Source organism: Vipera berus, assembly GCF_964194415.1.
Source record: "Vipera berus genome assembly, chromosome: 1".
In the NCBI taxonomy this organism is placed as follows: Eukaryota; Metazoa; Chordata; class Lepidosauria; order Squamata; family Viperidae; genus Vipera; species Vipera berus.
Window position 1 is genome coordinate 320,417,079 of NC_138202.1, and position 14,378 is coordinate 320,431,456.

The window sequence follows — 14,378 nt, forward strand, 5'->3', positions numbered from 1 at the left end:
GGATGAGAAGCGAAATGTTTTTTTTAAAAAAACAAAGAAACGACAACAAAAAAAAGAATTTCCAGTTGTATTTTAAACAGCACCTTTGGGGGAAAATAAGAAAAGGACGCAAGTAAAAAAATAAGTTTTATTTATTTACTTGCTAAGCGCGTTGTCGTAGAAAATCTCTCTGCTAACATTATTTTCTTTTTCCTGTTCTCCAGGAAGAGCTAAGCTCCTGTTTTCATCGGAGAGAAGACTTAAGAAGCCGCAAGATTTACCCGGAAGTTATAAACTAGGAATACAATTTTATTTTTTTCCCTCCCTATATCTTATTCTGCGCGGCCGACTCCAGCACTGCTATACGGTAGCCGTTGGCATCTTTCCGTTCCCACGCCGATCAACATTTCGGTTGGGTGCTCGGGTAGAAAACCGGTTGGCTTCAGACCGGAAGTGCATGGAATGGTGCATGCCTTTGCGCCTTTCTCTATGGCGGAATAAAGTCTCCTTCGTTTCTTCTCTAGATTTTACGCCGCTGCTTTTCCATGGCGGCGGCGGCGGCGGCGGCAGCAGTGGTGCTTCGGAGCCTGGACGAGCCCGTTCCCCAGGACCTGCCACCGGCCACGGGGTTATTGGTGGCTCCGGCTAAGGGAGCGTGGGCAACGGCCTGCCCGAGCGGCTTTCTAGTGCTAGCTGTGCGGCCGGCAGGGACTAAGTTGCAGCCGATACTCTTGTGCGCGGTGCTACTGGAGGCAGAAGCTTCTGCTGCGCCGGAACTGTGGCTCAGCCGGGCCTTCTTAAGGCGGCTGGGACTGGTCGCGGGCAGGACCGTGAGGGTCTGGCCTGTGCGGAGGCCGCCGCTGCTCGGCTGGGTGTTGCTGGGGTCATCCGCGGCGGGAAGCGCGGGGCGGACTCTTCGATCGTGGGCCGGCTCAAGCTCTAGCATCCTCGTACGGCGCGGGGAGATCCTGCCTGGCTCGGGGCTGCGTATATTGGAGAGTCGACCGGCTCTCCAGGGGCTGCTGGGCATTGGCACTCGCTTGGCTGTGACCGAATTGCGAAGCGGTGCGGAGGGCCGGGACCGGAGGGACCTGCGGACGCCTCTGGTTTCCGTCTGGGCGCGCGGCGGGGAGCGGCTGGTGAAGGCGCAGCGGGGCCACCCTGCGCTGTGGGGAGGAGACCCTGCGGTGGATCAGTCTCTCTGGGTGACCCCTGGCTGCTTGCACGGCCTGGGCCTCTTCCAAGGAGAATGGGTGGTACTGCGGAGACGCGAGGGAGACTTGCCGGGATGCACGGCGCCCCGTTTGGCCTCTGTGCAGGTTCTCCGGCCCCAGTGGTATTTCCCGCGTGGAGAAAACGATGATGGGCACCCCCAAGCAACAACTGCAGACGTCTTTCCGAACGAGAATGCCCTGATTCCTGCCAGTTTGGGTTTCAATCTCTCCTGCGATCCTTTGGAAGGAAGCCTCCTGAAAATACAGGTGGGCCTTGCTGAGGAATAGAAATGCAAATACTTGTTAGTAGGGTGGAGTTGGAGACTTGGAACATTTAATTCCTCAGAGCAAGTTAGGCAATTGATCTGGATTAACTAGAGTAGCATAAATGTCACTGAATTTAGATCAGCACAATAGATCCCAGCTAGAGACATTTTGGCATCTTTTTCTCAATTTCCCAAACATGATTAGATTTTTTTTTGTAATCCAGATTTCCCAAATTTTGAGGTATACTACCCTTGGGTTGGCCAAGACCAAGCCCGGGCAAGATTCAAAGAACTTTCTAGTTTTGATTGTTAGAATCAATCCACCTTTCCTAAAGTTTCGTTGTATTGTTTTCATTGTTCGATTGTGTTCATGTTGGTATTTGGATTTTTAGAGAAGGTGTGTACTTTTAAAGGAGGTGTGATGGCAAAAAATTTAGGAAGTTCTGCTCTAGTCATTTTTTTAGGTTAGGTTCTTTCTGGCAACCCACTTCCCAATATAAAAACCACCAGAAAACCTGCTTTAAAAAACAAATACAAAAGCCGATGTAGCCTTTAACAAGTGTTTTGGAAAGTACCAATCAGGCATTGTATGGACAGATTCTTCTAAGGAAGCCAGATGTCTGGCTTGGACTGCAGCTCATGCCAGAAAGATAATGGAATGGCTGCAAGAGAAAGGGCACCAGTCTCAGATGGTAAACAGGAGGTTGGCAGATGATGACTTCCTACTGCTTTATTTACAAGCTGAACAGATTTCTAAAGCTTTGAAAAACATGGCCCTATTATTTGTAAGTCACAAATTATTGTCTTAAATATACCAAAGCAGATATATATTTTGTTAGTTGTATTTGCAAATAACGTTGCTTTCTTAGAGTGAGTGACTTCATGATGATCAGATGTTATCTTTGAGAAGTCTGGATTTTCCTCCTACTTTGGATACATGGGAATAGTGGGACGGCAGAGTTCTATTGAACAGTGTTTTTAATAAACTATGGGATGGAAGGAAGAGGACATAGGAATTTCTGTCATTGTAGGAGATTCTGTTCTGCAGAATGACTATAGCTTTGGATATAATACAGGTAGTCCTCAACTTACAGAAGTTCATTTAGTTACAGTTCAGAGTTACAGTGGCACTGAAAAAAGTGACTTATGACCTTTTTTCACACAACAATTGCAGCATCCCCATGGTAATATGATGAAAATTCAGATGCTTGGCCACTGGTTCGTATTTATGACTTTTGCAGTGGATCATGTGATCATCTTTTGCAACCTTCTGTCAAGCAAAATCAATGGGGAAGCCAGATTCACTTAATCGTGTCACTAACTTAACAACTGCAGTGATTCACTTAACAATTGTGGCAAGAAAGGTCATAAAATGGGGCAACATTCACTTAACTGTCTCGCTTAGCAACAAATTTTGGACTCATTGTGGTCGTAAGTCAAGGACTAGTTTTATTTTGCTTGCAGCAGGACCAATTTTATTTCTGGTGATATTCTGAAAGCTAAATAATTAATTGCACATTTCATAAACTTGAATTAACTTCATTAGATGTTATCTTACATTTTTAAAATAATTAACTTAGAAATGAAAAGTTGAAAGGGACCATTTAGGATGTTAAGTTCCAAGCACTTTATTTTGCAAGGAGGGAGTCATAAATTGCCAGGGCGTAGAAAAATGAAATGCAGTAGACAGTTACAATCATTATAATGATTATAATGATTAAATATGAAAAGAATGGATATTTTTCAGGTTGCTATAAAATAATATTAATTTAATCTTCTAGCTATTAAGCACATGTAGCATAATTAGAATATTTATTTATTTATTTATTTAGTTGCATTTGTATACCGCCCTTTCCCTGAGGACTCAGGGCGGTTTACAGGGAATTAAAAAAAAAATCCAACATACAAAAGTTAAAACCATATTAAAAAATATTAAATTGACCCTAATAGCTAATTGTCCTCTATAGAGATATGGGGAAGCTGCTGGTGTGCAAGAGATAAAAGGAAGTCGATCTTTGCTATCTGTGCCACCCATTGCCAAGGAACTACACATAGAAATTGTGGCTTCGCCAACCTACAACACCAGAGGGATCTATGATCAAATTCTTTATCAGCACTTTCAAACTCCCAGGTTAGTCTTTTAGTAAAGATAACACTTTTGATCCATTTTATGAGATAATCTTACTCCTATTTTTTACTTAATAAGCACACTGAACAGGATATGGTCTTAACTGTACATGTCACTTATTTTTTTCAGATTTATCTAAGACCACGCTACTATTAAATATTTTTTTCTGTTTTGTGTGCCTGTATGCGCATGTTCTAAATTATTACCTCGTAGAAATTTCTCAAAATTTCTTCCTTTTTCTGCAGCCAATAATGCTAATTCCAAAGCATTGTTTAGTGTACTTTTTAGAGACCTCTATTGTAAATTGGATGTAAACTGCTGGTCCCATTTGCTTTTTTCTCAATTTTTTCTTTGTACCTTGTTAACAACCTGATCTCATAAAGGCAGCAATATTTCATTCTGCAGAAGCTTTACCTTATTGATTATACTTTTCTATAGCAAATCTTAATCTAATAAAGATAATTCCACATTTGAGAATCACATATTCACTGACCTAGATGTTGTTATACTACATATTGTTTCTTCAACAGAAATAGAAATATTTGAATCATTTCTGCTATATCAAATATTATTTTTTTCTTGGGCATTTACCTGAAAAGAAGACTAGGCTTTTCTCATATAGCTTTAAAACAAAGGGATTGTCTTAAATTCACTGGGAATACAAAAATGGCAGATCTGTTGGAAAGGAGGGAGAGAAGGAGTACAATTCTTCATTATAGATATTTTTTGCAGGCTTGTACAAGAAGATGATATTCTTTGTCTCCCAACTGTTGGACATCCTGAATTCTTAGAAGAAAATTCAATAAATTTTATTAGGTATGTTATTGTCAAAAGCTAAATGCGCTACTTACTCTTAATATCTATACTATCACTTTGAAATAGTGTTTTGGAAGAGCTGACTTAGAATGTTGAAACTTGTTCTGAACTTTGGTATGCTATAGTGATTTTAGGAATTAGATATTGCAAGGTAGAAAATGGTGGTGGTAAGTGAAATTTGATGACAGTTGCAAAGCTAATAAAAATTTGAGCTCTCATAAAATGTAATTCCAGTTATACTTCTTACTGATTTTGTAATCAACAAGAAGAATAACTGGAATAATTAAATCTTGTAAAATGTCAAATATTTGGTTCCAAATTATAACACATTTGTTCTTTTGTTAGATGGCCAGAGCTGTGCTTCAGGGTAAAAAGGATATTACCAGCAGAGAAAATACAGCAAAGTATAGGGTACTTAGCTGATACTCAGAATACTTCTTTATTCCTGGTAAGTTAGTAAGAATACATAAAATAAAGAGTTTTTTTTTTTTATTGAAAAGTTTTAAAATACAATTTTCCTTTAAAAAACCCACCTTCCCCCTCCCTACTCCCCCCCTACCTCCCCCCAACCTCCCTCCCTCCTCCCCTCCCTCCATCCCCCCTCCCCCCCTGACTTCCCAGAGCTAAATACAAGGTATATATCTATAAAAAGGCAATCATAAGCAACCATATACTACCCACTATAAAATCTAAAATCCATTACTCTCTAGCTTATATAGGATAAGACACACCTTAACAATATTAACTATACATAAAAAACTAAAATAAAAAAGAAAAAAAAAACGAAAGAAGACTTATTCGAATGCTACATAAAACTTCTTAACCCTATACTTGTTCTGGATAAACTCAATCCATTTTCTCCATTCCATAATATAGCGTTCTTGCGAATGATCTTTCAAATAGGCCGAAATCTTCGCCATCTCTGCCAGGTCGGAAACCTTTAAAGTCCACTCTTCTATGGTCGGCAATTCCTCTTTCTTCCAATATTGGCCTATCAAAAGTCTTGCTGCCGTAATTAGGTTCAACATCAACTTAGTGTCCACAACTGTAGCGTCTGCAATTATTCCCAACAAAAAAAGTTGCGGACAAAACTTTATCCTCTGTTTAAAAATCTTCTGCATATTCCACCAGACTTTTATCCAAAAAGCCTTGACCTTCTTACATGTCCACCATATATGAAAATATGTTGCATCTTCATCACCACACCTCCAACATTTAGGCTGGTAATTCGGATACATACTTGCAAGCTTTTTAGGATCTAAATGCCATCTATAAAACATTTTATAAAAGTTCTCTCTTAGATTTTGAGCTTGAGTAAATTTTACGTTCCTCACCCAAATCTTTTCCCACATGTCCATTGTGATAACTTCTTGGATGTTTTGGGCCCATTTTATCATACAATCCTTAACAAGCTCTGTCTCTGAATCAATCTCTATCAATGCAAGATATATCCGTTTGATATGTGCTGATCCCTGATTTCTAACTTGCTTTATCAAATTTTCATCAGTCATTGTAAAACCATTTTTCTGGTCTTCTTTCCACCTGGCCCGTAGCTGAATATATTGAAACCAGTTTTGAACAACCTTCTCTTCTCGCAAGAGGCTATATGATTTCAAACACCAAACATTTCTTTCCAAAGTTAAAATCTCCTTGTACGTAGTCACATCATGTTTGAAGCCAGCATGAATATTTTCTATTGCGTGTTTTGGAATTGCCCACAATGGTATCTTGCAACTCAACTTATGTCTATACTTCTTCCAAACTCTCAGCAATGCCTGTCTTAAAATATGCACCCTAAACACATTGTCTACCTTCTTATCATACAACAAATATGCATGCCAGCCAAACCACAAATCATGGCCCTCAAGATTTAATAACCTCCCTTGCGTCAAATTAATCCAATCGCTTATTCCTACTAATGCAGCAGCTTCATAGTATAATTTAAAATTAGGCAGTTTAAGACCACCTCTCTCACGAGTATCCTGCATAATCTTAAGTTTAACTCGTGGTTTTTTCCCTGCCCACACAAATTTATTGATACCACGCTGCCATTCCTCCAAATTAGAATCTTTCTTAAGGATCGGTATCATTTGAAACAAAAATAAAAATTTGGGCAGGACATTCATTTTCACTGCTGCAATCCGTCCCAACAAAGACAATTGCAATTTTTGCCAACTCTCCAATTCTTTTTGAATTTTCCCCCATAGTTTTTCATAATTATTTTTATATAGCTTTGTATTAGAGGGCGACAAAATCACCCCCAAATATTTAACCCTCTTAACAATCTCAAATCCAGTTAATCCTTCTAAGAGAGCCTTCTGTGAAACTGTCATATTTTTAGCCAAAATTTTAGTTTTCTGTGTATTTACCTTAAATCCAGAAACCTTCCCATATTGTGTTATTATCTCCATCAGGTCCACAACAGAGTGCTCTGGCTGGGTCACTGTAACAACCAGATCATCTGCAAATGCTCTCAATCTATAGTCCTGATCCCCAACTTGTATCCCCTTAATTTTTCCCGAACTCCGAATCTTAACCAATAATATCTCTAATGTTAACACAAATAACAAGGGCGATAACGGACACCCCTGCCTTGTGCCCTTCTCAATGTTACATGCTGCTGTCAGGCTATTGTTAACTATGATTCGGGCAGTTTGTTTTTGATATAATGCCCTAATCGGCTGTAAGAAATTTTCCCCAAAATCCATTTTATCTAAAACTTTCAACAAAAATTGCCAATTCAATTGATCAAAGGCCTTTTCAGCATCTAAAAAAATTAGCGCTGCAGAGATCTGGTTGTGCCTTTCCAAAAACTCTAAAACATCAACTATATGTCTCACATTATTTTTCATTTGCCTACCACTAATAAACCCCGTTTGATCCCCATGAATCACCTGTTGCAGAACCCTCATCAGTCTATTAGCCAAAACCTTAGCAAATATCTTATAATCTGTGTTCAAAAGCGATATCGGTCTGTAATTTTTAACTTGAGTAGCATCCTGGTCTTCCTTCGGAATCAAAGAGATAAAAGCTGTTCTCCAAGACGGTGGCACCTTTCCCTCCCTCTGAATTGTCTGAAACAGTTCCTTTAACGGCTTTATCATCTCAAATTGTAAATTTTTATAATAGGCTGCAGTCAAGCCATCCGTACCTGGCGCTTTATCCAACTTCAATTCCTTAATTGCTGTAAGAATTTCTTCTTCTGTAATCAGTTGATTAATCCCCTCTTTTTGTACTTGCGTAAGAACTGGGATGCTAGCATTCTCCAAATATATATCAATATCTTTTACATTAGTTTCCTCTTTAGTATATAATTTCGAATAAAAATCCACAAAAGCATCCTTAATAAGATTCTGTTGAAACACAACCCTTCCTTTATACTCAATCTTATCTATATTAGAGGCCCTTTGTTTTTTCCTCAGTCTATAAGCTAACCATCTGCCTGGCTTATTAGCGTTGCAAAAAGTATTATGCTTAGCAAACCGCAGATTGGTTGCCACTTGATCTGCCATTAATTTATCAAATTGTCCTCTTAGCAGTCTAATAGCCTCCTTAACCTTCACATCCTCTGGATTCAGAATCAAAGCCTTTTCTTTTTCCTTTATTTCATTCTCCAGTTCTTTCCTTCTAGTTTCCACTGCACGTCTATGTCTATTATTCATATATATCAACACCCCTCTCATATATGCCTTGCTAGCATCCCAAACCCTTATTCATATTAATCTCAAAAAAATCCTTCATCCGCTGTTTGCATTCTTCCACATTTCTCTGATTTCTAAACAAATTCTCATTTACACGCCATGAGCGCCTGTCTCTTTTCTCCTTATCAATCTCCAACCAAACTGGACTGTGGTCAGAAATAGTTCTTACACAAATCTTCACCTTTTTAGTTCTCAAAAAAAAATCATTAGTCAACAAAATAAAATCAATCCTCGAAAAAGATTGGTGTCTATCAGAATAAAAAGTATAATCCTTCTCCTGCAAATGCCTCTCACGCCAAATATCTCTCAATTCCAGGTCATCCTTCATTTCAAAAAAAGATTTAGGCAATCTAGCATGACTTGGAATGCGCTTAAAAGCTCCAGCCTTGTCCAACTGTGCATCCAAGACACCATTCCAGTCTCCCATAAGAATAAAAGATTTATAATCCAACTGGGTAAGCTTTGTGTGGAGTAAGCTAAAAAAATCCGCTTGTTGTTGATTAGGTGCATATAATCCAACTAGAAGCGTCTTTTTGCCTTCTAACAACAGCTCAATCATAACATATCTTCCATGCTTATCTACTTCAATTAAGTCTGCTGTTAAGGCACTTTTAACATAAACAACCACTCCATTTTTCTTATTCTCTGCAGAGGCAACAAATTGCGTACCCAGTCTCGAGTTCAATAAATACTTTTGATCCAAAACTCTAATATGCGTTTCTTGCAAACATATAACATCTATCTTAAATTGTTTTAAATATTGAAAAACTTTCTTCCTCTTCTGCGGTGAATTTAGTCCATTAACATTCCAGGTTAGAAATTTAGTTGCCATGCATATCCTCCCAAAGCTCTTGGAGCACAGCTTTGATAGGACTAATTTCTTTAGGCCGTGCTCCTCCCACAGCTTGCGTACGTTGTGAAGAATCTGAAGACTTTTGCTGATCTTGTTCTTTTATTTTCTTTGCTCGTTTTAAAGCAGCACGCGTTACTCTTTGCTCTCTAGGATCATCCAAAGAAGTTGTATCTTGATCTACTCCAGGGCCACTTTCCTCTGTTTCATCCTCTTGATGTTCTCCTTCTCCCGATCCCTTTCCAGCTTCCAGAAGTGTTGATGGGGTTGCTTTTAAGACGTTATTGTAGAAATCACGCGCTTGCTTCACAGTAATCAGCCGATACCTTTTACCTTCATGCATCACCATCAGCCCATCTGGGATCTCCCATCTGAACCTTATATCTCTTTGCTTAAGCTCATGCACGAGAAATGTATAGTCCTTCCTTCCCCTTAAAATCCTTGGAGGAATTTCTTTTAAAACCAAGACTTCTTGTTCAGCAATCACCACTTTAGCATCATAGGCAGCTTGTATAACTTGATCTCTAATCTCTCTTTTTGCAAAGTAGACCACCACATCTCTAGGCAATTTTCTCTGTCTGGCAATCCATGAATTCACCCGAAACACTTTATCCATAGCTGCTCTTATTTCAGATGCTGGCTGGTTTAATACCACTTCAAGAGCCTCAGAAATCAGCTGCTTTAAATCTTCTTTAATGTTCTCTTTTAACCCTCTGATTCTAACAGCAAACTGCATCTGGTAATATTGGGCTAGGCTTAACTCCCTTTCCATTTTGTCTCTTGCATTTTCATTCTCCCGTGCTTTTACTTCTAATATAGCGTTCCTTTGAGCCAGATCATCCATTTTTTCATCTAATTCTTCCACACATCCCGCCACTTTATGCACTGAAGACAAAATGTCTACCTTCATCACGCTGTACTTCTGTTCCATCCTCTCTTCCATTCTCTCCTCCAATTTCTCCAATTTCTCCTCCATCTGTGCAAATTTATCACCGATTGATTGATTGATTGATTCCAAAAGTTTATCCAGAGCATCTCGTAAATCCTTCGGTGTCAGCACTTCAGAAGGGTGCAACGCCTGTAGTGATGATTGTTGCACCGGCGAGGATCCACCGCTCCGAAGAGTTTTAGGGGGAGGTTTCGCCGCCATCTTTTAGTCCTCAATTATGACGCACTTTCACTTAAAGTTTAAAAAGTCCAAAAAGCTAGAAAGTATAGTAAAATAATCCTCTTCACCTTTCCCTCTTGCACCGCTCTGCCTGCTCCTTTAAATCATAGTTCTTTCCTCAGGCAGGGATGGTTCGCAGACGCCTGGCTCTGCTCCAAGAAGTTCGGAGCAGAGACGCCGGCCAGCTGGGAGCAACCCAGGCTTCGGGGGAGTTCAATCCTTCAGCCGCCCAAGCTCCAAGCTCAGGCAGCCCCGGAGAACTCTACCCCTACCTGAGACCTCACCCCCTCCTCTTCTCCCGAGGAGGGGGCTTCAATTTCGCCCGAACAGCTGATCAGCGCTGTTTCGGGCGAAAAAACAAACAGCTGAGCCGCGGGCAGCCCGGAAAGGCTGTCTTCGGCGCCGCGCCGCCACCGGAAGTCATAAAATAAAGAGTTTTTAAATGTGTTGTTTGTTATTAGTAGATTAGTGTGCTGCTTATACTGTTATGCTCTTAGCTTAATTTTAACATTTATTTGAACCCTGTTCAGTCCTTATATTGGGGTCTGAATTTTGCTCAGCATGGGAACAAGACTATGCAGTATTACATAAAAAAACTCACTTCATCTCTTCCCCTCCACAACGGTTTTAGAATTGTCATTACCAACTTGTATACCTACAAGAAATATGGACTTGGAAAATAAGGTCCCTTATTTTTAGAACATAAAATGATAGTGGATATAAAAACCTGAGACAAATGTAATGCTTATCAGTGGGGTTTCTTTTTACTTCCAAAGTTTTATACATACATACATCTTTTTTTTAGCTTCTTGCAAAACTATAGACCATTTCTTTTTCCTTTTTGTTAAAATGTGGCAGGACTGTTAGTATCAAAGGTATTCACAAAAATAGTTTCTCTGCTCTTATGAATCTGGTTGAGAAAATGGGTGTTATTACCTTACTTTGTAGGTAGGTTCTACAAACAGCGCTATTCCATCTTTTCCATCTCATAATGGCTGTAGTTTTTGGAGCAGTTTGTCTCCTGCTGGGCTTTGCAGTGCAGTGAAACAGCTCTGTGACATCCTTGGCCCCCATTTACACAATAGGTAAGTCATCTGGGGATTCGAATTCTATCCTGTAGAAGTGTACCATCCCTCCCCCACTTCCTGTTGTACTGCTTATTGTGGTAGTGGAAGGGAATGAAGAACACTAGGAATGTATACCAGTATATAATCTCAGCAGGATCAGTCAAGATGTGACGGTCATCCAAGGTGCCCAGCTAAAGCAAGCTGCTAATTGGATAGCAGCCATATGGAAAGATGCTGGAGGTGGATGATCATTTTAGGGACAACAACAAAGACTTTATTTCATACTGTATATATCTTTTGTAAACTTTAAGGCAGTGTTTGAGACCATTTCAGGATCTTAGTTATGGGACAAACTCCAACAGTACAATATGGATAGGCACTTGCTGTTACTTATCTACAAACTACACAAACAAACAAATGTTAGAGGTGATGTAGTACCAAAGGACATAATCGGTCCAATAATTTCAGTGAAAGATATGAGAAGGTTTATATTTTGGCTCCATGTTTATTTAGCATTTATATCAATGAGAGACTGTCATCTACGTGCTTTCAAAGTAGTGGACAAACATCTCCTATTTTACTTTATGTGGATGATGCAGCTATCTTTTATTTATCAAGTAAGACATAGACGAGCCCCTAATGTATTCAGTCAATTTTGAGTTGAAAAGCAGCTATCTCTAAACTATTTTTATAGAACCAAAAATAATGGTGTTTTCTAATAATGCCCCAAAATATAATTGGTACATAAATAAGGACCAATAGAGTACATCAGCTACTTCAAGTACCATGGGATATTTTTCCAGGTTCCTAGAGAACAGCGTACATCAAATATGTCACTTCTGTGGACCAGAGAAGTAGGGTATCCATTTTAAGATTCTTTTGGAATCAGGGTGGGTATTTTATAAATTGCTTGTTTCTAAAACATTGGTTGAACTGTATCTCCTAGGAAACCAAAGTGAAACAGGAGAACAACTTATCAATTTATGCCAATTTATTAATTGCTGCATTGCTAATGCAGTCTTCAAACAACCAAAACGATGCTTATATACATGGAAGTCACCAGAAATCAAATTAATTATAATACTGCCATGGAAGTAGAAGAGCTCACAGGTCGCCCTTGGGCTACAGCTACTTATTCAGCAAGTGTTCAAGCTTATGACAATGCTGAACAAGGGAGACTTAGCACTGTTCCTTGGACTTCTAGCCATTGCATCTTTCACACAGTCGTATGATTGTGATCCAAGCACTTGGCACCTGGATCGCAGTTATGGCATTGCAGCAAACCAGAATTACGTGGTCACAATTTCTGAAATTCCCTGCTGGCTCACCACAAGCAAAGTTAATGGAGAAGTTGACAGAAAGTCAGAAGTCATGGTCACATGAAGTCCTTGCTTAACAACCTGCACAATCTTCATTTATAATAATAACAATCCGGACTGCTCTAACTGCTGTTTGCTAAGTGACACAGTCATATGTCACACTTTACAACTGTATCACCTAGCAACAACAGTCTGGACCCCAAAGACTATTATAGTTATAACAGCAAGTAACTCCCCAGGGACTGACTATAAAACAGATCAGATAGTTCAGTTTCCAAATTAAGCTAAAAGGAAACAGAAAGCCAATCAATTTCTACAGTACAGTCTTGAGTAGGTACTCACTATTTTCATGGTGAACATCAGGAATTGCTTTGAAGTCCTGACCCTCTTTGATTGGGAACCTAAGGAACAATGAATTGAAATTTTAAAAATTTTAGGGATGAATGTGAAAAGTATGGACAAAGACTAACAAAAAGAGAAAAACAAACTGTCAGAATGAATTGTTGAAGCTGCCAAGAGGAAAAGAGAAACCAAATCTAAGAAAGGCAAAAATTTCAGAAACCCAAAAAAATTCGGAGAGCTATTAAGAAAACACAAGAAGCAGTACTGCAAGAGCATATGTAAAAACATCAAAGATGGAACAGATATGAAAAAACAAGGAAAGTCTTCCAAAAGATCTCTGAACACAGAAGGAGATTCCAACCTTTAACTAGCATGCTAAAGGATGCTGATGGACTAACTCATTCCAAGAATATCAAACAAAGATAGAATATGCTAAACAGTACAGTATAAATGCCAGTATGCAAGATGCCCTAGAAAAGGCATGTCAAACTACCAGCCCACCGACCAGATGCGTCATGCCGAAACCGTGCCCACCCCATTGCCGGCAATGGGGAAAAAGTCGCTATATGTCGCGCGAGTTTGACATGCCTGCCCTACAAGGAAGGTATTCCTTACTTACAAGAATCTCTACTACTGGAACATGAAGTTAGATTTATACCCTGGTCATTAATAAGTTGGAAAGCTGCTGGAACTGATGGAATCTACAGAAATATGAGAAGAAAGTGAAGAATCTGTAGGGTTCTAACCAAACTACAGTCATGGCCGAAATTTTTGGCACCCCAGAAATTTTTCCAGAAAATCAAGTATTTCTCACAGAAAAGTATTGCAGGAACACATGTTTTGCTATACACAGGTTCATTCCCTTTGTGTGTATTGGAAGACAACAAAAAAAGGGAGGGAAAAAAAGCAAATTGGACATAATGTCAAACAAAACTCCAAAAATGGGCCGGACAAAATTATTGGCACCCTTAACTTAATATTTGGTTGCACACCCTTTGGAAAAAATAACTGAAATCAGTCGCTTCCTATAACCATCAATAAGCTTCTTACACCTCTCACCCGGAATTTTGGACCACTCTTCCTTTGCAAACTGCTCCAGGTCTCTCTTATTGGAACGGCACCTTTTCCCAACAGCAATTTTAAGATCTCTCCACAGGTGTTCAATGGGATTCAGATCTGGACTCATTGCTGGCCACTTCAGAACTCTCCAGCGCTTTCTTGCCATCCATTTCTGGGTGCTTTTTGACGTATGTTTGGGGTCATTGTCCTACTGGAAGACCCAAGATCTCGGACACAAACCCAGCTTTCTGACACTGGGTTCTACAGTGCGACCCAAAATCCTTTGGTAATCCTCAGATTTCATGATGCCTTGCACACATTCAAGGCACCCAGTGCCAGAGGCAGCAAAACAACCACAAAACATCATTGAACCTCCACCATATTTCACTGTAGGTACTGTGTTCTTTTCTTTGTAGGCCTCATTTCATTTTCGGTAAACAGTAGAATGATGTGCTTTACCAAAAAGCTC

The 14,378-nt window shown here is 39.6% G+C and overlaps 1 protein-coding gene across 2 annotated transcripts in view; it reads left to right on the top strand.

The window, feature by feature from the left end:
* Nucleotides 1-234: 234 nt before the first annotated feature.
* The window catches only part of PEX6 (peroxisomal biogenesis factor 6), a 35,682-nt gene continuing 21,538 nt past the window's right edge, over nt 235-14,378 (top strand). For both annotated transcript variants that reach the window (XR_014025846.1, XM_081323048.1), the window contains exons 1-5: nt 235-1,460; nt 3,427-3,590; nt 4,320-4,403; nt 4,749-4,851; nt 11,071-11,207. Coding sequence is in view for 1 of the 2 variants with exons in the window: in XM_081323048.1 (XP_081179174.1) it covers nt 525-1,460; nt 3,427-3,590; nt 4,320-4,403; nt 4,749-4,851; nt 11,071-11,207 (1,424 nt within the window). In the remaining variant the exon portion in view is untranslated. The remainder of the gene's footprint in view (nt 1,461-3,426; nt 3,591-4,319; nt 4,404-4,748; nt 4,852-11,070; nt 11,208-14,378) is intronic.